The sequence below is a fragment of the Cherax quadricarinatus genome, chromosome 28 (genome assembly GCF_038502225.1).
Source record: "Cherax quadricarinatus isolate ZL_2023a chromosome 28, ASM3850222v1, whole genome shotgun sequence".
In the NCBI taxonomy this organism is placed as follows: Eukaryota; Metazoa; Arthropoda; class Malacostraca; order Decapoda; family Parastacidae; genus Cherax; species Cherax quadricarinatus.
In genome coordinates, this window is record NC_091319.1 from 10,915,139 (window position 1) to 10,939,138 (window position 24,000).

Here is a 24,000-nt window from a genome sequence, read left to right on the forward strand (position 1 = left end):
ACCTGCTGGAGGTGAGTCTTATACTACTCTCACAACCTGCTGGAGGTGAGTCTTATACTACTCAAACCTGCTGGAGGTGAGTCTTATACTACTCAAACCTGCTGGAGGTGAGTCTTGTATTACTCTCACAACCTGCTGGAGGTGAGTCTTGTATTACTCTCACAACCTGCTGGAGGTGAGTCTTGTATTACTCCCACAACCTGCTGGAGGTGAGTCTTGTATTACTCTCACAACCTGCTGGAGGTGAGTCCGGATGTAGAAACGCAATCCTGTGTGTAAGATACGTATCCGTTAACGAGGTCATATTATTCAGGAAACATTTCACCATCCAATGACTTTATCAATCCATTGGGTGGGTAGTTAGTTACCTCGTATGTTTCTTGTCGCCGTTAAACGCCATTGTAACTTCAGGCGTTATGATGACACGTTTGGAAATAGAGGTAATATGCAGAATGAACTTTTGTTGGGACAACTTTTCACTCAGTGTAGAGCTTAATTAAGGACATTATAAGTTGATAAAATATTAATTTATGAAGTTAGGGAGCGCCAAGACTATTTTTTGAAGTTATGAAGAGTTAGGACTTTACTATTTCAAGGGGCGTGAAGAGCAGCTCCAGTTCCCTGAACCAACAGCTTTTCACCAGCATCAGGGCACCTCTAGTGAAGGGTTTTAATTCATTTATTTCTTTACTGTTGGCAAGATGCCACCTTTAACGTAAACCTTACGTACCTTGGCACCTTGGCTGAGTAACTAGTGACCGCCTACTAACCATCATCAAAAATGTTCATCAACTTCTCTTCACGAGATTTGCATTTTTTCTATTTTTTTTCAGTATTTTGACAACTGTAGTCAGCGAAACACATCTGCAGTTTAAAGGATTTTCCTCTTTGAGTATTGACACATTGTGCCATCTTTCATTTCAGTGCTAATTTTCCTTGTTGTGAAATTTTGAAAAAAAAAGAAAATCTTCAGCGCATAGCTTAGTTTTTCTGCGCATTCTTTTAAAACCCATGATGCTATCTTGACTGGTTCTATTGTTTTTTCTTGTTCGTCCGGGGAAGGGGGGAGGGGTAGTTAAATGTAAAGACAAAGATGGTGTATTTATATACAAGTTTGAAGGTGTATGTGTGTGCGTGTTGCAGGAGGAGCCAGGTCCACTACACACGTCGAGGAAGCTTATTTCTACACTGCAGTGGTCTACCATAGGCAAACTCTCCTTCGAGGTGAGTAACGTGATCTATCCTGCCACCTAGTATTATTATTGTAATGCTTGTATTAAGAGTCTTCACCATCATGAAGGCACGCTACCTGAAGGTTTCTAGTGTGTACTTTTCTCGATTTACGGATTTAGCGCTTCATAATAAGTAAATAGATTTTTATGCCTGACTGATTAAGCTTTCACCCAGGAGGCCTGGTCCAAGAACTGGAAACGATGCCCCGCTGAAATATGAAGACATTTAACAGCAGGTAGATAGGCATCTTATTGGAGGATGTCTTGTGAAGGAGATATCTTTGTAGCAACACAGAAACAGGTGTTAGTCTCCTGTAATATCAGAAGTGTGTTTTTGTCTTGTGTAAGGTCTCTCGTTAGTTGTAATTATAAAACTCTTGATTCTCCTTCATCTGTCCTAAGTGTTTCCATCTTAATACTATCATATAATGGAAAGATAACATCGCAGGTCTTGTGGCAGCTGAATATCAGAAACATTCTTCAGACATGAGAAACTGGTTGGCAAAATTTCTGCACAGTCCAGCTTCGCGCTGAAGCTCCTTATGATTTTATGCATATTTTTGCTATTCTTTTCTCATAGTACTGATTATGCATTCTTTGTGACAGCAAAAATCTTTTACCAAGCGATACGGCAAGCGAAAATTTATGTATGCAATAATTTCGCAAAAATCATCCTAAAATATATTTAGTTGGATTAGGCTAAATTAAATTGCGCTTGTTATAGGGTTAGGTAAGTTTCCTAAGGTTCTCTTGGTACAAAACTGTTAATTTTTACATTAACATAAATGAAAAAAATATATATCTTTAAACGTATAAGAGAAAATTTTAGAAACGACTTAATTTTAAATGAGTTTTTGCTAATTGACCAGTTTTATATATATATATATATATATATATATATATATATATATATATATATATATATATATATATATATATATATATATATATATAATGTCGTGCCGAATATGTAAACCTGGTCAATTAGCAAGAACTCATTTAAAATTAAGTCCTTTCTAAAATTTTCTCTTGTACGTTTAAAGATATATTTTTTCATTAATGTTGATGTAAAAATTTATAATTTTGCGCCTAAAGAATCTTAGAAAACTTACCTAACCTTATTTTAACAAGCCCAATTTATTTTAGCCTAATCCAACTAAATATATTTTAGATTTGTTTACAATAATTTAATATTAAATAAACACAGTGAAATATATTTTTTTCGTTAGGTTCAGAATGATTTTGGCGAAATTATTGCATACAAAAATTTTCACTTGTCCTATATGGCAAGATGAAGGTTGCTATTTAAGCCAAGATCGCAAGTTCTGCCTATTCGGCATAACATATATATATATTTTTTCAACAAGTCTGCCGTCTCCCACCGAGGCAGGGTGACCCAAAAGGAAAGAAAATCCCCAAAAAGAAAATACTTTCATCATTCAACACTTTCACCTCACACACACATAATCACTGTTTTGCAGAGGTGCTCAGAACACAACAGTTTAGAAATATATACGTATAAAGATACACAACATATCCCTCCAAACTGCTAATATCCCGAAACTCCTCCTTTAGAGTGCAGGCATTGTACTTCCCATTTCCAGGACTCAAGTCCGGCTATATAAAAATAACCGGTTTCCCTGAATTCCTTCACTAAATATTACCCTGCTCACACTCCAACAGATCGTCAGGTCCCAAATACCATTCGTCTCCATTCACTCCTATCGAACACGCTGATACACGCCTGCTGGAAGTCCAAGCCACTCGCCCACAAAACCTCCCTTACCCCTTCCTTCCAACCTTTTCGAGGACGACCCCTACCCCGCCTTCCTTTTCCATCAGATTTAAATGCTCTTCATGTCATTCTACTTTGATCCATTCTCTCTAAATGACCAAACCACCTCAACAACCCCTCTTCAGCCCTCTGACTAATACTTTTATTAACTCCACACCTTCTCCTAATTTCCACACTCCGAATTTTCTGCATAATATTTACACCACACATTGCCCTTAGACAGGACATCTCCACTGCCTCCAACTGCCTCCTCGCTGCTGCATTCACAGCCCAAGCTTCACACACACATATAAGAGTGTTGGTACTACTATACTTTCATACATTCCCTTCTTTGCCCCCCATAGATAACGTTTTTTGTCTCCACATATACCTCAACGCACCACTCACCTTTTTTTCCCTCATCAATTCTATGATTAATCTCATCCTTCATAAATCCATCCGCTGACACATCAACTCCCAAGTATCTGAAAACATTCACTTCTTCCATACTACTCCTCCCCAATTTGATATCCAATTTTTCTTTATCTAAATCATTTGATACCCTCATCACCTTACTCTTTTCTATGTTCACTTTCAACTTTCTACCTTTACACACACTCCCAAACTCATCAACTAAAGTTTGCAATTTTTCTTTAGAATCTCCCATAAGCACAGTATCAACAGCAAAAAGCAACTGTGTCAATTCCCATTTTGTATTTCATTCCCCATAATTTAATCCCACCCCTCTCCCGAACACCCTAGCATTTACTTCTTTTACAACCCCATCTATAAATATATTAAGCAACCATTGTGACATTACACATCCCTGTCTTAGACCTACTTTTACTGGAAAGTAGTCTCCCTCTCTTCTACACTCCCTAACCTGAGCCTCACTATCCTCATAAAAACTCTTTACAGCATTTAGTAATTACCACCTACTCCATATACTCGCAACATCTGCCACATTGCTCCCCTATCCACTCTATCACATGCCTTTTCTAAATCAATAAATGCAGTAAAAACTTCCCTACCTTTATCTAAATACTGTTCACATATATGCTTCAATGAAGATCTTCACATCCCCTACCCACTCTGAAACCTCCTTGCTCATCCGCAATCCTACAATCTGTCTTATCTCTAATTCTTTCAATTATAACCCTACCATGCACTTTTCCTGGTATACTCAGTAAACTTATTCCTCTAATTTTTACAATCTCTTTTGTCTCCCTTCCCTTTATATAAAGGGACTATACATGCTCTCCGCCAATTCCTAGGTACCTTCCCCTCTTTCATACATTTATTTAACAAAAATACCAACCACTGCAACACTATATCCCCCCTTGCTTTTAACATTTCTGTCATGATCCCATCAGTTCTAGCTGCTTTACCCCCTTTCATTCTACGTAATGCCTCACGCACCTCCCCCACACTCACATCCCGTTCTTCTTCACTCCTAAAAGATGGTATACCTCCCTGGCCAGTGCATGAAATTACCGCTTCCTTTTCTTCGTTGACATTTAAAAGTTCCTCAAAATATTCTCGCCATCTACCCAAAACCTCCATCTCCCCATCTGCTAACTCCCCTACTCTGTTTTTAACTGACAAATCCATTTGTTCTCTAGGCTTTCTTAACTTGTTTAACTCACTCCAAATTTTTTTCTTATTTTCATTAAAATTTGTTGACAGTGCCTCTCCCACTATCATCTGCTCTCCTTTTGCACTCTCTAACCACTCTCTTAGCCTTTCTTTTACTCTCCATATACTCTACTCTTCTTATAACACTTCTGCTTTGTAAAAACCTCTCATAAGCTACCTTTTTCTCTTTCATCACACCCTTTACTTCATCATTCCACCTATCACTCCTCTTTCCTTCTGCACCCACTCTTCTATAACAACAAACTTCTGCTCCACATTCTAATACTGCATTTTTAAAACTATTCCAACCCTCTTCAACCCCCCCTCCCCACTACTCATACTTGCACCAGCCCACCTTTCTGCCAATAGTTGCTTATATCTCACCCGAACTTACTCCTCCTTTAGTTTATGCACTTTCACCTCCCTCTTGCTTGTTGTTGCCATTTTCCTCTTTTTCCCATCTACCTCTTACTCTAACTGTAGCTACAACTAAATAATGATCCGATATATCAGTTGCCCCTCTATAAACGTGTACATCCTGGAGCCTACCCATCAACCTTTTATCCACCAATACATAATCTAACAAACTACTTTCATAACGTGCTATATCATACCTTGTATATTTATGCTCTTCTTCATAAAATATGTATTACTTATTACCAAAACTCTTTTTGCACATAGCTCAATTAAAGGCTCCCCATTTTCGTTTACCCCTGTCACCCCAAATTTACCTACTACTCCCTCCACAACATTTTTGCCCACTTTAGCATTGAAATCCCCAACCACCATTACTCTCACACTTGGTTCAAAACTCCCCACGCATTCACTCAATATTTCCCAAAATCTCTCTCTCTCTCTCTCTCTCTCTCTCTCCTCTACACTTCTCTCTTCTCCAGGTGCATATACTCTTACTATAACCCACTTTTCACATCCAACCTTTATTTTACTCCACATAATCCTTGAATTAATACATTTATAGTCCCTCTTTTCCTGCCATAACTTATCCTTCAACATTATTGCTACTCCTTCTTTAGCTCTAACTCTATTTGAAACCCCTGACCTAATTCCATTTATTCCTCTCCACTGAAACTCTCCCACCCCCTTCAGCTTTGTTTCACTTAAAGCCAGGACATCCAGTTTCTTCTCATTCATAACATCCACAATCATCTCTTTCTTATCATTTGCACAACATCCACGCACATTCAGACTTCCCACTTTGGCAATTTTCTTCTTATTCTTTTTAGTAATTATTACAGGAAAAGGGGTTAGTAGACCATTGTTCCCGGCATTTTAGTTGACTTTTACAACACGCATGGCTTACGGAGGAAAGATTCTTATTCCACTTCCCCATGGATATAAAAGGAAAAGTAATAAGACCAAGAACTATTAAGATAAAATGAAAGAAAACTCAGATGAGTGTGTAGAAATAAACATGTACATGTATGTGTAGTGTGACTTAAGTGTAAGTAGAAGTAGCAAGACGTACCTGTAATCTTGCATATTTATGAGACACACAAAAGACACCAGCAATCCTACCATCATGTAAAACAATTACAGGCTTTTGTTTTACACAGTAAACAGGTGATTTTAAAATATGCAAAGCAACCACTGTGAAAGAGTAGTGAAATTCCAAGCGCTTTCGTGACTACTCTTTAACAGTGGTTGATTTGCGCATATATATATATATATATATATATATATATATATATAATATATATATATATCGTGCCGAATAGGCAGAACTTGCGATCTTGGCTTAAATAGCAACGCTCATCTTGCCATATAGGACAAGTGAAAATTTGTGTATGCAATAATTTCGCCAAAATCATTCTGAACCTTACGAAAAAAATATATTTCACTGTGTTTGCTTAGTATTAAATTATTGTAAACAAATCTAAAATATATTTAGCTGGGTTAGGCTAAAATAAATTGTTCTTGTTATAATAAGGTTAGGCAAGTTTTCTAAGATTCTTTTGGTGCAAAAATGAAAAATTTTGTATTAGCATTAATGAAAAAAAATATATCTTTAAACGTACAAGATAAAATTTTTAGAAAGGACTTAATTTTAAATGAGTTCTTGCTAATTGACCAGTTATACATATTCGGCACGACATATATATATATATATATATATATATATATATATATATATATATATATATATATATATATATATATATATATATATATATATATATATATATATATATATATATATAGCATAGTGACGAGAAGGATCAGGTGAGGAATGTTGAAGTTGATTATTAAGAAGGTTGGTTTTGAGAAGGACCTGCCCGGCATGGACCAGTAGGTCCATGCCGGGCAGGACCTTCTGGTCCTTATATGTGATAACGTGGTATGTGTTAACGATCAAGAAGTTTCCTCTCAAGAGGTTCAACTATGTTGTAAAAGCCGTTGTTCTAGTTGAAATTGTAGGATATGCAGATGGGTGATGATTCCAAGATCTTGTGCAGTTTTGGTCATCGTATTGCAGAATGGATTTACATGCGCTGGAAAACATAGAGAAGGATGACGAAGTTGATCCCATGTATCAGAAATCTTTCCTGCGAAGATAGACTAAGGGCACTGGATCTGCATTCTCTAGAAATGCATAGAAGTATGGGATATGATTGAGCTGTATAAATAGAAAATAGGAATAAGTAAAGAAAATGTAAATAAGGTGCTAAAAATATCTAGTCAAAACAGGACTTGTAGCAGTGGTTTCAAGTTGGAAAAAATTAGATTTAAAAAGGATGTAAGACAACATTTTTTTGGTAATAACTTCCGAGTAGCGTCGTTGAAACAAAAATTTTGTGTAGCTTTAAAAACAGGTTAAACAAGTACATGAGTGGGTGTGAATTGGACTTGCCTAGCATGGGCCAGTAGGCTTACTGCAGTGCTCCTTCCTTATTATGTTCTTATGTAACAGTACTGTAATGCTTGTGACTATTGTGACCTTTATTGTGACGGTACTGTTACCTTTATTGTGACGGTACTGTTACCTTTGTTGTGACGGTACTGTTACCTTTGTTTTGACGGTAATGTGACCTTTGTTGTAACGGTACTGTGACCTTTGTTGTAACAGTACTGTGACCTTTGTTGTGACGGTACTGTGATCTATGTTGTGACGGTACTGTGACCGTTGTTGTGACAGTACAGTTATTTTCGTCTTTTAACTGTATAATAGGTACCACTCGTCTCCTTCCGCTCCCCTTACTCATGCTCCCTTCCCTCCCTCCAAGTTCTCATGACCTCTACCTTCTGCTGTCCTCCTGTCTTCTTCCTCTCTTGCTCTCTTATCATTGTCCTGCCCTCTCCCTATCTTTCTCCTGTCCTTCTATCTTCCTCTTGCACTCCTACCCTTGCCCTATTTTTCTTCTTTTTCTTCCATCTCTGCACAAGTGTTATCTTCCTTATCCTCCTCTCCTTTTTCTTCTGTATGCTTTTTGCTTCTCGTCTTTTTCTCTTCCTCATCTGCTACCACTCTCTCTCTCTCTCTCTCTCTCTCTCTCTCTCTCTCTCTCTCTCTCTCTCTCTCTCTCTCTCTCTCTCTCTCTCTCTCTCTCTCTCCTTCCTCTGCCTTCTTTGCTGGTCCTGCCATAGGTTGTACAGGCGCCAAGGTTTTCCTCTGTCAATATTTGCTAGGAACCATCAGCCTCTGGTGTGTGGCTTTGGTGGTGGTAGTGGGTGGTTGTAAGGGATAGTTGTAATGGATGGTTGTGGTGGTGGTTGTTAATGGATGTGGTTATAGTGAATAGCTGTAGTGACGATTGGCTACCTGTACGTGGTTGTGATGGTGGCAGTTGCAGTGACGGTGGTTGTAACCGGGTTGAAGATAATGGTGTTGACAGTGATAGTGATTGTGGTAATGGTGGCGACTCTTAATTACTGTTGATCTGTGTGTAAATGAGAGAAAGAGAGAGAGAGATAGAGGGAGAACCATTAAAATTGAACAATGGGTTCACGACAGTTTTAGTATGCCATAAATGTAATGAAGGCAATTTATAATAGATGATCAATTTATTTCTGGGGCGTGATCCTACGTGTCGGGGGGAAAGGTGTGTACGCCGGGGCATCCTGGCTGGTCGATAATCCTTCCTTCCACCTACGGCAGCTTGACCTCTGACGCCACCGTGTGCTTGGCTCCCTCTTCCTGCTTCTTAGCTATATTTTACGAGCTGTCTTACTCCTTGTAATTAAAAGCAGAAACGCGCATTCCGTCGCGTCGGCAGCTACCATGTATTGTGGGTGGATGTTGAGTGGGAGTGGGAGAGGTTGAGTGGGGGTTGGGGAAGTTGAGTGCGGGTGGGGGATTTTGAGGGGGTGGGGACGGTTTAGTTGGGGTGGGGGATGTTGAGTAGGGGTGTGGGAGATTGGTGGATGTTGGGGTAGGGTGTTTGGGATAGATTGCCCGTAGATAACCTGTAGACATTTCCAGGATTTGCTACCCTCGAGGCCTGGTACAACATAGGCCTCCCGGTAGATGAACTGATCAACCAGATTGTTGATATTAGTTGCAAGCAGTCGAGTATAGGCACCACAGCCCGGTTGGTCAGGAAGTAACCTGTGGAACTTAGCAAATTCACTCTTGAATTCAGCCAGGGATCTGTTATTAATTTGTCTTGTGTACAAAGGGAGGGTGTGGGAGAGTCTTGGTTTACACTTAGTGGATTCGTGCCACCAGTGCTTTTCACTGGAGGTATTTTGCATCATCTGCCAACCCTTTTGATCTCGTAGGAAGTAATTTCGGTGTCTTGATTTGGGATCAGAATAGAAACGCACAATACCGTGACTAAAACAATATACACATAACCTGCACATAGGAGATATGAATTTATAACGACGTTTCGGTCCTACTTGGACCATTTACAAAGTCACATGTATCTTTGTAAATTATGATGTAATATGTAAATTACGATGTACGAGTATCTTTCTCGCCCATGTTTCACGGAGTTCAATTCTAGGGACTTCAGGCATTCCCAATTTAGGTGCTTGAGAGAGAGTTCTCTAAGTTTTAAGTTCTGCTATTTTTCCTGCCTTAAAAGGGCTGTTAGTGTATAGCAGTATTTCAGTGTAGAGAGTACAAGTGACAAAAAATACCATTGGTATGGTATCTCTTATTTCGAGAGTTGTAATTATTTTTCTTATGAATGTGATAATAATGTTTTGATCCTTGAACTTGTAACTCATAAATCCCTCACATTATTCTTCTACTTTTTTGAGTGATTTGAGTTTGTTATACCCCTTTCCAGTTTTTATTTTCTCAATTTTCCCATAGCGGTGAAACTGAAAATTATCCTTATTGAACATAATATTGTTTTCTGTGGCCCACTGGAAGGCCTTGTTAATATCAGCTTGGAGATTTACTGTTTCAGTGGATGCCACGCTCATAAAAAATCTGGTATCGTCTGTGAAGGATGATACAGGGCTGTATCTTATGTCCGTATCTATTTATATGAAAGAATGAGAGAGTATTGAGGTGAGAGACTTCAGGGACTGTGCAATATACCTCCGGTGAAGAGCAAGGGAGCGATGAGTACACACAGAGAGAACTCATTAAGTGTAAATGAAACATAACTCTTCAACACTCTTCCTTCATGCATGAGGCGGAATGCCAACAGATTCCTAGCTAACTTCAAGAGGAAACTCGACAGGTTCCTCATATCAGTTCCTGATCGGCCGGGCTGTGGTGCATACGTTGGACCGCAGGCAGGCAGTGGACACCAAGTGCCTAATCGATAAGGCCAGAAACCAGAAGACCTGGTCTGGGACCGGGCCTTGAGGAACACAGCTTTTCACTATGGTAGCCTCCGATTTTACTTTGTTTACTCTTACTCTTTGGATCGAATTTGTTAGAAAATTAAATATCCGTCTGCCCATTTTTCAAATTATTCCTTTTGCACTCACTTTGTATACTATTACACCATGGTTGCGCTTGTCAGACTTATCAAGTCTGTATACTGCCTCTGTTTGTTTGTTCCCTTTCTAGCGCATCCAGGACCATGTCGTTATGATCCTCAATTGCGGTTTGGGGGTTATTTGGGCAGGGGACGGGGACGGGGACGGGGCGGGAACGGGGATTGGGGATAGAATGGTTGTTGGGCCGGGAGTGAAAATGGGGTGGGGATGGGGTTGTGGTTGGGCTGGGGGAGGGATGGAAGGTGAGGTGTATAGGGGTTATAATGTGGTGAATGCGACAGGGTGTGGGGATATAGAAGTGATGGACTGATGGGTGGTATTCACCTAATTGTGGTTGCAGGGGTTGAGTCATAGCTCCTGGCTCCGCCTCTTCACTGCTCGTTAGGTTGGAGGTGTGGGGGTGGAGAGGTAGGGGAGGAGTGTGTTGCTACATTATTCTACAAGACAGTCACACTGTGGGGACAAAAGCTAGCTATGTTTCGCTCATATTCCATTACGCGTCTACTCTCTGTTTTCCCTCTCATATTCCGTCACGCACTTGCGCTATTTGCTTCTATATTTTTTCCTCAAAGTATTAGATTGGACTTTCCACCTTATGGTAGCTTGAACAGCATTAAAGTATTAACCACACGAGGCTATTGACACTGGCTTATCCATGGTCAACACAGCCTCAGGTAACTTAGTGACACTGGCTTATCCATAGTCAACACAGCATCATGTAACTTGGTGACACTGGCTTATGCATGGTCAACACAGCCTCATGTAAGTTAGTGACTTTCTTATCCATGGTCAACACAGCCTCATGTAGCTTAGCGACACTGGCTTATCCATGGTCAACACAACCTCAGGTAACTTAGTGACACTGGCTTATCCATAGTCAACACAGCTTCATGTAACTTGGTGACACTGGCTTATCCATGGTCAACACAGCCTCATGTAGCTTAGTGACACTGGCTTATCCATAGTCAACACAGTCTCATGTAGCTTAGTGACACTGGCTTATCCATAGTCAACACAGTCTCCTGTAGCTTAGTGACACTGGCTTATCCATAGTCAACAGTCTCATGTAGCTTAGTGACACTGGATTATCCATAGTCAACACAGCCTTAGGTAACTTAGTGACACTGGATTATCCATAGTCAACACAGCCTTAGGTAACTTAGTGACACTGGATTATCCATCAAGTCACAGGTCTCGCAATGATACTAACAGCAATAATGCTGATATGATATAAATATTAATAATGTGGACTTAGATAACAAATTGTATGATTTTTTATTAAATGAGAATATTGTATGATTGTATGCAGGGTAAAATATTTCAGAGTATAAATCTGTTAGTCAGCTGAGTAAGTAGAGTGATGTGTTAGTTCTGCATCGTAATGTTGTAAAGCGGGGGTGGCGCCACCATGGGAAGGGGGTGAAGCCCCCCAAATTCCCTCAGCCCCCAAAATTAATTCAGCCCTTCAAATTACCTCAGCCCCCAAAATTCCCTCACCCCTCCAAATTCCCTTTGCCCTCCCAAATTCTCTCAGTCTCCTAAAATTTCCTCAGCCCTAAAAGCGGGCGAAATGAAAACAATAATAACGCTGCTTTAAAACAAGACTTGTAGCTCCCTCTCCTACCCCAAAAAAATAGCCCCCCAACTAACATACCCCCTACTTCCCCAGTACAGACATTTTAGTGGTGCCCCTATTGAAAAGTGTAACTTAATAGAAAATGACTACTATGTGATGATTGTTGCGATGAGTTGCGGGAGGACAGTAATACTAGTGGTGGTGAGTGGTGGAGGACAGTAATACTAGTGGTGGTGAGTGGTGGAGGACAGTAATACTGGTGGTGGTGGTGAGTGGTGGAGGACAGTAATACTGGTGGTGGTGAGTGGTGGAGGACAGTAATACTGGTGGTGGTGGTGAGTGGTGGAGGACAGTAATACTAGTGGTGGTGAGTGGTGGAGGACAGTAATACTGGTGGTGGTGGTGAGTGGTGGAGGACAGTAATACTGGTGGTGGTGAGTGGTGGAGGACAGTAATACTGGTGGTGGGGAGTGGTGGAGGACAGTAATACTGGTGGTGGTGAGTGGTGGACGACAGTAATACTGGTGGTGGTGGTGAGTGGTGGAGGACAGTAATACTAGTGGTGGTGAGTGGTGGAGGACAGTAATACTGGTGGTGGTGGTGAGTGGTGGAGGACAGTAATACTGGTGGTGGTGAGTGGTGGAGGACAGTAATACTGGTGGTGGTGAGTGGTGGAGGACAGTAATACTGGTGGTGGTGAGTGGTGGAGGACAGTAATACTGGTGGTGGTTGTGAGTGGTGGAGGACAGTAATACTGGTGGTGGTGAGTGGTGGAGGACAGTAATACTGGTGGTGGTGAGTGGTGGAGGACAGTAATACTGGTGGTGGTGGTGAGTGGTGGAGGACAGTAATACTGGTGGTGGTGGTGAGTGGTGGAGGACAGTAATACTGGTGGTGGTGAGTGGTGGAGGACAGTAATACTGGTGGTGGTGGTGGTGAGTGGTGGAGGACAGTAATGCTAGTGGTGGTGGAGGACAGTAATACTGGTGGTGGTGAGTGGTGGAGGACAGTAATACTAGTGGTGGTGGTGAGTGGTGGAGGACAGTAATATTGGTGGTGGTGAGTGGTGGAGGACAGTAATGCTAGTGGTGGTGGAGGACAGTAATACTGGTGGTGGTGGTGGTGAGTGGTGGACAGTAATACTGGTGGTGGAGGACAGTAATACTGGTGGTGGTGGTGAGTGGTGGAGGACAGTAATACTGGTGGTGGTGAGTGGTGGAGGACAGTAATACTGGTGGTGGTGGTGAGTGGTGGAGGACAGTAATACTAGTGGTGGTGAGTGGTGGAGGACAGTAATACTGGTGGTGGTGGTGAGTGGTGGAGGACAGTAATACTAGTGGTGGTGAGTGGTGGAGGACAGTAATACTAGTGGTGGTGAGTGGTGGAGGACAGTAATACTAGTGGTGGTGAGTGGTGGAGGACAGTAATACTGGTGGTGGTGGTGAGTGGTGGAGGACAGTAATACTGGTGGTGGTGGTGAGTGGTGGAGGACAGTAATACTAGTGGTGGTGAGTGGTGGAGGACAGTAATACTAGTGGTGGTGAGTGGAGGAGGACAGTAATACTGGTGGTGGTGGTGAGTGGTGGAGGACAGTAATACTGGTGGTGGTGGTGAGTTGTGGAGGACAGCAATACTGGTGGTGGTGAGTGGTGGAGGACAGTAATATTGGTGGTGGTGGTGAGTGGTGGAGGACAGTAATACTGGTGGTGGTGGTGAGTGGTGGAGGACAGTAATACTGGTGGTGGTGAGTGGTGGAGGACAGTAATACTGGTGGTGGTGGTGGAGGACAGTAATACTGGTGGTGGTGGTGAGTGGTGGAGGACAGTAATACTGGTGGTGGTGGTGAGTGGTGGAGGACAGTAATGCTGGTGGTGGTGGTGAGTGGTGGAGGACAGTAATACTGGTGGTGGTGAGTGGTGGAGGACAGTAATACTGGTGGTGGTGAGTGGTGGAGGACAGTAATACTGGTGGTGGTGAGTGGTGGAGGACAGTAATACTAGTGGTGGTGGTGAGTGGTGGAGGACAGTAATATTGGTGGTGGTGAGTGGTGGAGGACAGTAATACTAGTGGTGGTGAGTGGTGGAGGACAGTAATACTGGTGGTGGTGGTGGTGAGTGGTGGAGGACAGTAATACTGGTGGTGGTGGTGAGTGGTGGAGGACAGTAATACTAGTGGTGGTGAGTGGTGGAGGACAGTAGTACTGGTGGTGGTGGTGAGTGGTGGAGGACAGTAATACTGGTGGTGGTGAGTGGTGGAGGACAGTAATACTGGTGGTGGTGAGTGGTGGAGGACAGTAATACTGGTGGTGGTGAGTGGTGGACGACAGTAATACTGGTGGTGGTGGTGAGTGGTGGAGGACAGTAATACTAGTGGTGGTGAGTGGTGGAGGACAGTAATACTGGTGGTGGTGGTGAGTGGTGGAGGACAGTAATACTGGTGGTGGTGAGTGGTGGAGGACAGTAATACTGGTGGTGGTGAGTGGTGGAGGACAGTAATACTGGTGGTGGTTGTGAGTGGTGGAGGACAGTAATACTGGTGGTGGTGAGTGGTGGAGGACAGTAATACTAGTGGTGAGTGGTGGAGGACAGTAATACTAGTGGTGAGTGGTGGAGGACAGTAATACTGGTGGTGGTGGTGAGTGGTGGAGGACAGTAATACTGGTGGTGGTGAGTGGTGGAGGACAGTAATACTGGTGGTGGTGGTGAGTGGTGGAGGACAGTAATACTGGTGGTGGTGAGTGGTGGAGGACAGTAATACTGGTGGTGGTGGTGGTGAGTGGTGGAGGACAGTAATGCTAGTGGTGGTGGAGGACAGTAATACTGGTGGTGGTGGTGAGTGGTGGACAGTAATACTGGTGGTGGAGGACAGTAATACTGGTGGTGGAGGACAGTAATACTGGTGGTGGTGAGTGGTGGAGGACAGTAATACTGGTGGTGGTGGTGAGTGGTGGAGGACAGTAATACTAGTGGTGGTGAGTGGTGGAGGACAGTAATACTGGTGGTGAGTGGTGGAGGACAGTAATACTAGTGGTGGTGAGTGGTGGAGGACAGTAATACTAGTGGTGGTGAGTGGTGGAGGACAGTAATACTAGTGGTGGTGAGTGGTGGAGGACAGTAATACTGGTGGTGGTGGTGAGTGGTGGAGGACAGTAATACTGGTGGTGGTGGTGAGTGGTGGAGGACAGTAATACTAGTGGTGGTGAGTGGTGGAGGACAGTAATACTAGTGGTGGTGAGTGGAGGAGGACAGTAATACTGGTGGTGGTGGTGAGTGGTGGAGGACAGTAATACTGGTGGTGGTGGTGAGTGGTGGAGGACAGTAATACTGGTGGTGGTGGTGAGTGGTGGAGGACAGCAATACTGGTGGTGGTGAGTGGTGGAGGACAGTAATACTGGTGGTGGTGGTGAGTGGTGGAGGACAGTAATACTGGTGGTGGTGGTGAGTGGTGGACGACAGTAATACTGGTGGTGGTGAGTGGTGGAGGACAGTAATACTGGTGGTGGTGGTGGAGGACAGTAATACTTGTGGTGGTGGTGAGTGGTGGAGGACAGTAATACTGGTGGTGGTGGTGAGTGGTGGAGGACAGTAATGCTGGTGGTGGTGGTGAGTGGTGGAGGACAGTAATACTGGTGGTGGTGGTGAGTGGTGGAGGACAGTAATACTGGTGGTGGTGAGTGGTGGAGGACAGTAATACTGGTGGTGGTGAGTGGTGGAGGACAGTAATACTAGTGGTGGTGGTGAGTGGTGGAGGACAGTAATATTGGTGGTGGTGAGTGGTGGAGGACAGTAATACTAGTGGTGGTGAGTGGTGGAGGACAGTAATACTGGTGGTGGTGGTGGTGAGTGGTGTAGGACAGTAATACTGGTGGTGGTGGTGAGTGGTGGAGGACAGTAATACTAGTGGTGGTGAGTGGTGGAGGACAGTAGTACTGGTGGTGGTGGTGAGTGGTGGAGGACAGTAATACTGGTGGTGGTGAGTGGTGGAGGACAGTAATACTGGTGGTGGTGGTGAGTGGTGGAGGACAGTAATACTGGTGGTGGTGGTGAGTGGTGGAGGACAGTAATACTGGTGGTGTTGAGTGGTGGAGGACAGTAATACTGGTGGTGGTGGTGGTGAGTGGTGGACAGTAATACTGGTGGTGGTGAGTGGTGGAGGACAGTAATACTGGTGGTGGTGAGTGGTGGAGGACAGTAATACTAGTGGTGGTGGTGAGTGGTGGAGGACAGTAATATTGGTGGTGGTGAGTGGTGGAGGACAGTAATGCTAGTGGTGGTGGAGGACAGTAATACTGGTGGTGGTGGTGAGTGGTGGACAGTAATGCTTGTGGTGGTGAGTGGTGGAGGACAGTAATACTGGTGGTGGTGGTGAGTGGTGGAGGACAGTAATACTGGTGGTGGTGAGTGGTGGAGGACAGTAATACTGGTGGTGGTGGTGAGTGGTGGAGAACAGTAATACTAGTGGTGGTGAGTGGTGGAGGACAGTAATACTGGTGGTGGTGGTGAGTGGTGGAGGACAGTAATACTAGTGGTGGTGAGTGGTGGAGGACAGTAATACTAGTGGTGGTGAGTGGTGGAGGACAGTAATACTAGTGGTGGTGAGTGGTGGAGGACAGTAATACTGGTGGTGGTGGTGAGTGGTGGAGGACAGTAATACTGGTGGTGGTGGTGAGTGGTGGAGGACAGTAATACTAGTGGTGGTGAGTGGTGGAGGACAGTAATACTAGTGGTGGTGAGTGGAGGAGGACAGTAATACTGGTGGTGGTGGTGAGTGGTGGAGGACAGTAATACTGGTGGTGGTGGTGAGTGGTGGAGGACAGTAATACTGGTGGTGGTGGTGAGTGGTGGAGGACAGTAATACTGGTGGTGGTGAGTGGTGGAGGACAGTAATACTGGTGGTGGTGGTGGTGAGTGGTGGAGGACAGTAATACTGGTGGTGGTGAGTGGTGGAGGACAGTAATACTAGTGGTGGTGGTGAGTGGTGGAGGACAGTAATATTGGTGGTGGTGAGTGGTGGAGGACAGTAATACTAGTGGTGGTGAGTGGTGGAGGACAGTAATACTGGTGGTGGTGGTGAGTGGTGGAGGACAGTAATACTGGTGGTGGTGGTGAGTGGTGGAGGACAGTAATACTAGTGGTGGTGAGTGGTGGAGGACAGTAGTACTGGTGGTGGTGGTGAGTGGTGGAGGACAGTAATACTGGTGGTGGTGAGTGGTGGAGGACAGTAATACTGGTGGTGGTGGTGAGTGGTGGAGGACAGTAATACTGGTGGTGGTGGTGAGTGGTGGAGGACAGTAATACTGGTGGTGTTGAGTGGTGGAGGACAGTAATACTGGTGGTGGTGAGTGGTGGAGGACAGTAATACTGGTGGTGGTGAGTGGTGGAGGACAGTAATACTAGTGGTGGTGAGTGGAGGAGGACAGTAATACTGGTGGTGGTGGTGAGTGGTGGAGGACAGTAATACTGGTGGTGGTGGTGAGTGGTGGAGGACAGTAATACTGGTGGTGGTGAGTGGTGGAGGACAGTAATACTGGTGGTGGTGAGTGGTGGAGGACAGTAATACTAGTGGTGGTGAGTGGAGGAGGACAGTAATACTGGTGGTGGTGGTGAGTGGTGGAGGACAGTAATACTGGTGGTGGTGGTGAGTGGTGGAGGACAGTAATACTGGTGGTGAGTGGTGGAGGACAGTAATACTGGTGGTGGTGAGTGGTGGAGGACAGTAATACTGGTGGTGGTGGTGGTGAGTGGTGGAGGACAGTAATACTGGTGGTGGTGAGTGGTGGAGGACAGTAATACTAGTGGTGGTGGTGAGTGGTGGAGGACAGTAATACTGGTGGTGGTGGTGGTGAGTGGTGGAGGACAGTAATACTAGTGGTGGTGAGTGGTGGAGGACAGTAATACTGGTGGTGGTGGTGAGTGGTGGAGGACAGTAATACTGGTGGTGGTGGTGAGTGGTGGAGGACAGTAATACTAGTGGTGGTGAGTGGTGGAGGACAGTAGTACTGGTGGTGGTGGTGAGTGGTGGAGGACAGTAATACTGGTGGTGGTGAGTGGTGGAGGACAGTAATACTGGTGGTGGTGGTGAGTGGTGGAGGACAGTAATACTAGTGGTGGTGAGTGGTGGAGGACAGTAATACTGGTGGTGAGTGGTGGAGGACAGTAATACTAGTGGTGGTGAGTGGTGGAGGACAGTAATACTAGTGGTGGTGAGTGGTGGAGGACAGTAATACTAGTGGTGGTGAGTGGTGGAGGACAGTAATACTAGTGGTGGTGAGTGGTGGAGGACAGTAATACTGGTGGTGGTGGTGAGTGGTGGAGGACAGTAATACTGGTGGTGGTGGTGAGTGGTGGAGGACAGTAATACTAGTGGTGGTGAGTGGTGGAGGACAGTAATACTAGTGGTGGTGAGTGGAGGAGGACAGTAATACTGGTGGTGGTGGTGAGTGGTGGAGGACAGTAATACTGGTGGTGGTGGTGAGTGGTGGAGGACAGTAATACTGGTGGTGGTGGTGAGTGGTGGAGGACAGCAATACTGGTGGTGGTGAGTGGTGGAGGACAGTAATACTGGTGGTGGTGGTGAGTGGTGGAGGACAGTAATACTGGTGGTGGTGGTGAGTGGTGGACGACAGTAATACTGGTGGTGGTGAGTGGTGGAGGACAGTAATACTGGTGGTGGTGGTGGAGGACAGTAATACTTGTGGTGGTGGTGAGTGGTGGAGGACAGTAATACTGGTGGTGGTGGTGAGTGGTGGAGGACAGTAATGCTGGTGGTGGTGGTGAGTGGTGGAGGACAGTAATACTGGTGGTGGTGGTGAGTGGTGGAGGACAGTAATACTGGTGGTGGTGAGTGGTGGAGGACAGTAATACTGGTGGTGGTGAGTGGTGGAGGACAGTAATACTAGTGGTGGTGGTGAGTGGTGGAGGACAGTAATATTGGTGGTGGTGAGTGGTGGAGGACAGTAATACTAGTGGTGGTGAGTGGTGGAGGACAGTAATACTGGTGGTGGTGGTGGTGAGTGGTGTAGGACAGTAATACTGGTGGTGGTGGTGAGTGGTGGAGGACAGTAATACTAGTGGTGGTGAGTGGTGGAGGACAGTAGTACTGGTGGTGGTGGTGAGTGGTGGAGGACAGTAATACTGGTGGTGGTGAGTGGTGGAGGACAGTAATACTGGTGGTGGTGGTGAGTGGTGGAGGACAGTAATACTGGTGGTGGTGGTGAGTGGTGGAGGACAGTAATACTGGTGGTGTTGAGTGGTGGAGGACAGTAATACTGGTGGTGGTGGTGGTGAGTGGTGGACAGTAATACTGGTGGTGGTGAGTGGTGGAGGACAGTAATACTGGTGGTGGTGAGTGGTGGAGGACAGTAATACTAGTGGTGGTGGTGAGTGGTGGAGGACAGTAATATTGGTGGTGGTGAGTGGTGGAGGACAGTAATGCTAGTGGTGGTGGAGGACAGTAATACTGGTGGTGGTGGTGAGTGGTGGACAGTAATGCTTGTGGTGGTGAGTGGTGGAGGACAGTAATACTGGTGGTGGTGGTGAGTGGTGGAGGACAGTAATACTGGTGGTGGTGAGTGGTGGAGGACAGTAATACTGGTGGTGGTGGTGAGTGGTGGAGAACAGTAATACTAGTGGTGGTGAGTGGTGGAGGACAGTAATACTGGTGGTGGTGGTGAGTGGTGGAGGACAGTAATACTAGTGGTGGTGAGTGGTGGAGGACAGTAATACTAGTGGTGGTGAGTGGTGGAGGACAGTAATACTAGTGGTGGTGAGTGGTGGAGGACAGTAATACTGGTGGTGGTGGTGAGTGGTGGAGGACAGTAATACTGGTGGTGGTGGTGAGTGGTGGAGGACAGTAATACTAGTGGTGGTGAGTGGTGGAGGACAGTAATACTAGTGGTGGTGAGTGGAGGAGGACAGTAATACTGGTGGTGGTGGTGAGTGGTGGAGGACAGTAATACTGGTGGTGGTGGTGAGTGGTGGAGGACAGTAATACTGGTGGTGGTGGTGAGTGGTGGAGGACAGTAATACTGGTGGTGGTGAGTGGTGGAGGACAGTAATACTGGTGGTGGTGGTGGTGAGTGGTGGAGGACAGTAATACTGGTGGTGGTGAGTGGTGGAGGACAGTAATACTAGTGGTGGTGGTGAGTGGTGGAGGACAGTAATATTGGTGGTGGTGAGTGGTGGAGGACAATAATACTAGTGGTGGTGAGTGGTGGAGGACAGTAATACTGGTGGTGGTGGTGAGTGGTGGAGGACAGTAATACTGGTGGTGGTGGTGAGTGGTGGAGGACAGTAATACTAGTGGTGTTGAGTGGTGGAGGACAGTAGTACTGGTGGTGGTGGTGAGTGGTGGAGGACAGTAATACTGGTGGTGGTGAGTGGTGGAGGACAGTAATACTGGTGGTGGTGGTGAGTGGTGGAGGACAGTAATACTGGTGGTGGTGGTGAGTGGTGGAGGACAGTAATACTGGTGGTGTTGAGTGGTGGAGGACAGTAATACTGGTGGTGGTGAGTGGTGGAGGACAGTAATACTGGTGGTGGTGAGTGGTGGAGGACAGTAATACTAGTGGTGGTGAGTGGAGGAGGACAGTAATACTGGTGGTGGTGGTGAGTGGTGGAGGACAGTAATACTGGTGGTGGTGGTGAGTGGTGGAGGACAGTAATACTGGTGGTGGTGAGTGGTGGAGGACAGTAATACTGGTGGTGGTGAGTGGTGGAGGACAGTAATACTAGTGGTGGTGAGTGGAGGAGGACAGTAATACTGGTGGTGGTGGTGAGTGGTGGAGGACAGTAATACTGGTGGTGGTGGTGAGTGGTGGAGGACAGTAATACTGGTGGTGAGTGGTGGAGGACAGTAATACTGGTGGTGGTGAGTGGTGGAGGACAGTAATACTGGTGGTGGTGGTGGTGAGTGGTGGAGGACAGTAATACTGGTGGTGGTGAGTGGTGGAGGACAGTAATACTAGTGGTGGTGGTGAGTGGTGGAGGACAGTAATACTGGTGGTGGTGGTGGTGAGTGGTGGAGGACAGTAATACTAGTGGTGGTGAGTGGTGGAGGACAGTAATACTGGTGGTGGTGGTGAGTGGTGGAGGACAGTAATACTGGTGGTGGTGGTGAGTGGTGGAGGACAGTAATACTAGTGGTGGTGAGTGGTGGAGGACAGTAGTACTGGTGGTGGTGGTGAGTGGTGGAGGACAGTAATACTGGTGGTGGTGAGTGGTGGAGGACAGTAATACTGGTGGTGGTGGTGAGTGGTGGAGGACAGTAATACTGGTGGTGGTGGTGAGTGGTGGAGGACAGTAATACTGGTGGTGTTGAGTGGTGGAGGACAGTAATACTGGTGGTGGTGGTGGTGAGTGGTGGAGGACAGTAATACTGGTGGTGGTGAGTTGTGGAGGACAGTAATACTGGTGGTGGTGAGTGGTGGAGGACAGTAATACTAGTGGTGGTGGTGAGTGGTGGAGGACAGTAATATTGGTGGTGGTGAGTGGTGCAGGACAGTAATACTAGTGGTGTTGAGTGGTGGAGGACAGTAATACTGGTGGTGGTGGTGAGTGGTGGAGGACAGTAATACTGGTGGTGGTGAGTGGTGGAGGACAGTAATACTGGTGGTGGTGGTGAGTGGTGGATAGTAATACTGGTGGTGGTGAGTGGTGGAGGACAGTAATACTGGTGGTGGTGGTGAGTGTTGGAGGACAGTAATACTAGTGGTGGTGAGTGGTGGAGGACAGTAATACTGGTGGTGGTGGTGAGTGGTGGAGGACAGTAATACTAGTGGTGGTGAGTGGTGGAGGACAGTAATACTGGTGGTGGTGGTGAGTGGTGGAGGACAGTAATACTGGCGGTGGTGAGTGGTGGAGGACAGTAATACTGGTGGTGGTGGTGAGTGGTGGAGGACAGTAATGCTGGTGGTGGTGGTGGTGAGTGGTGGAGGACTAATACTGGTGGTGGTGGTGAGTGGTGGAGGACAGTAATACTGGTGGTGGTGGTGAGTGGTGGAGGACAGTAATACTAGTGGTGATGAGTGGTGGAGGACAGTAATACTGGTGGTGGTGGTGAGTTGTGGAGGACAGTAATACTGGTGGTGGTGAGTGGTGGAGGACAGTAATACTGGTGGTGGTGGTGAGTGTTGGAGGACAGTAATACTAGTGGTGGTGAGTGGTGGAGGACAGTAATACTAGTGGTGGTGGTGAGTGGTGGAGGACAGTAATACTAGTGGTGGTGAGTGGTGGAGGACAGTAATACTGGTGGTGGTGAGTGGTGGAGGACAGTAATACTGGTGGTGGTGGTGAGTGGTGGAGGAGAGTAATACTCGTGGTGGTGGTGGTGAGCGGTGGGAGGACAGTAATACTGGTGGTGGAGGACAGTAATACTAGTGGTGGTGGGTGGTAGAGGACAGTAATACTGGTAGTGGTGAGTGATAGGACAGTAATACTAGTGGTGGTGTGTGATAGGACAGTAATACTGGTGGTGGTGAGTGATAGGACAGTAATACTGGTGGTGGTGAGTGATAGGACAGTAATACTAGTGGTGGTGAGTGATAGGACAGTAATACTGGTGGTGGTGAGTGGTGGAGGACAGTAATACTGGTGGTGGTGGTGAGTGATAGGACAGTAATACTAATGGTGGTGCGTGATAGGACAGTAATACTGGTGGTGGTGAGTGGTGGACAGTAATACTGGTGGTGGTGAGTGGTGGAGGACAGTAATACTGGTGGTGGTGAGTGATAGGACAGTAATACTGGTGGTGGTGAGTGATAGGACAGTAATACTGGTGGTGGTGAGTGGTGGAGGACAGTAATACTAGTGGTGGTGAGTGATAGGACAGTAATACTGGTGGTGGTGAGTGATAGGACAATAATACTAGTGGTGGTGAGTGATAGGACAGTAATACTGGTCGTGGTGAGTGATAGGACAGTAATACTAGTGGTGGTGAGTGATAGGACAGTAATACTGGTGGTGGTGAGTGATAGGACAGTAATACTAGTGGTGGTGAGTGATAGGAGAGTAATACTGGTGGTGGTGAGTATTGGAGGACAGTAATACTGGTGGTGGTGGTGAGTGATAGGACAGTAATACTAGTGGTGGTGAGTGATAGGACAGTAATACTGGTGGTGGTGAGTGGTGGAGGACAGTAATACTGGTGGTGATGAGTGCTGGAGGACAGTAATACTGGTGGTGGTGAGTGATAGGACAGTAATACTGGTGGTGGTGAGTGATAGGACAGTAATACTGGTGGTGGTGAGTGGTGGAGGACAGTAATACTAGTGGTGGTGAGTGATAGGACAGTAATACTGGTGGTGGTGAGTGGTGGAGGACAGTAATACTGGTGGTGGTGAGTGATAGGACAGTAATACTAGTGGTGGTGAGTGATAGGACAGTAATACTGGTGGTGGTGAGTGGTGGAGGACAGTAATACTGGTGGTGGTGGTGAGTGATAGGACAATAATACTAGTGGTGGTGAGTGATAGGACAGTAATACTGGTGGTGGTGAGTGGTGGAGGACAGTAATACTGGTGGTGGTGAGTGGTGGAGGACAGTAATACTGGTGGTGGTGAGTGATAGGACAGTAATACTGGTGGTGGTGAGTGATAGGACAGTAATACTGGTGGTGGTGAGTGGTGGAGGACAGTAATACTAGTGGTGGTGAGTGACAGGACAGTAATACTGGTGGTGGTGAGTGATAGGACAGTAATACTGGTGGTGGTGAGTGGTGGAGGACAGTAATACTGGTGGTGGTGAGTGGTGGGAGGACAGTAATACTGGTGGTGGTGGTGAGTGGTGGAGGACAGTAATACTGGTGGGGTGGTGAGTGGTGGAGGACAGTTATACTGGTGGTGGTGGTGAGTGGTGGAGGACAGTAAT

At 45.8% G+C, this 24,000-nt stretch overlaps 1 protein-coding gene across 3 annotated transcripts in view; it reads left to right on the top strand.

The window, feature by feature from the left end:
* The window catches only part of ex (FERM domain containing expanded), a 282,704-nt gene that overhangs the window by 196,107 nt on the left and 62,597 nt on the right, over positions 1-24,000 (top strand). For all 3 annotated transcript variants that reach the window (XM_053782871.2, XM_070089395.1, XM_070089396.1), the window contains one exon: positions 1,144-1,224. In XM_053782871.2, coding sequence (XP_053638846.2) covers positions 1,144-1,224 — 81 coding nt within the window. The remainder of the gene's footprint in view (positions 1-1,143; positions 1,225-24,000) is intronic.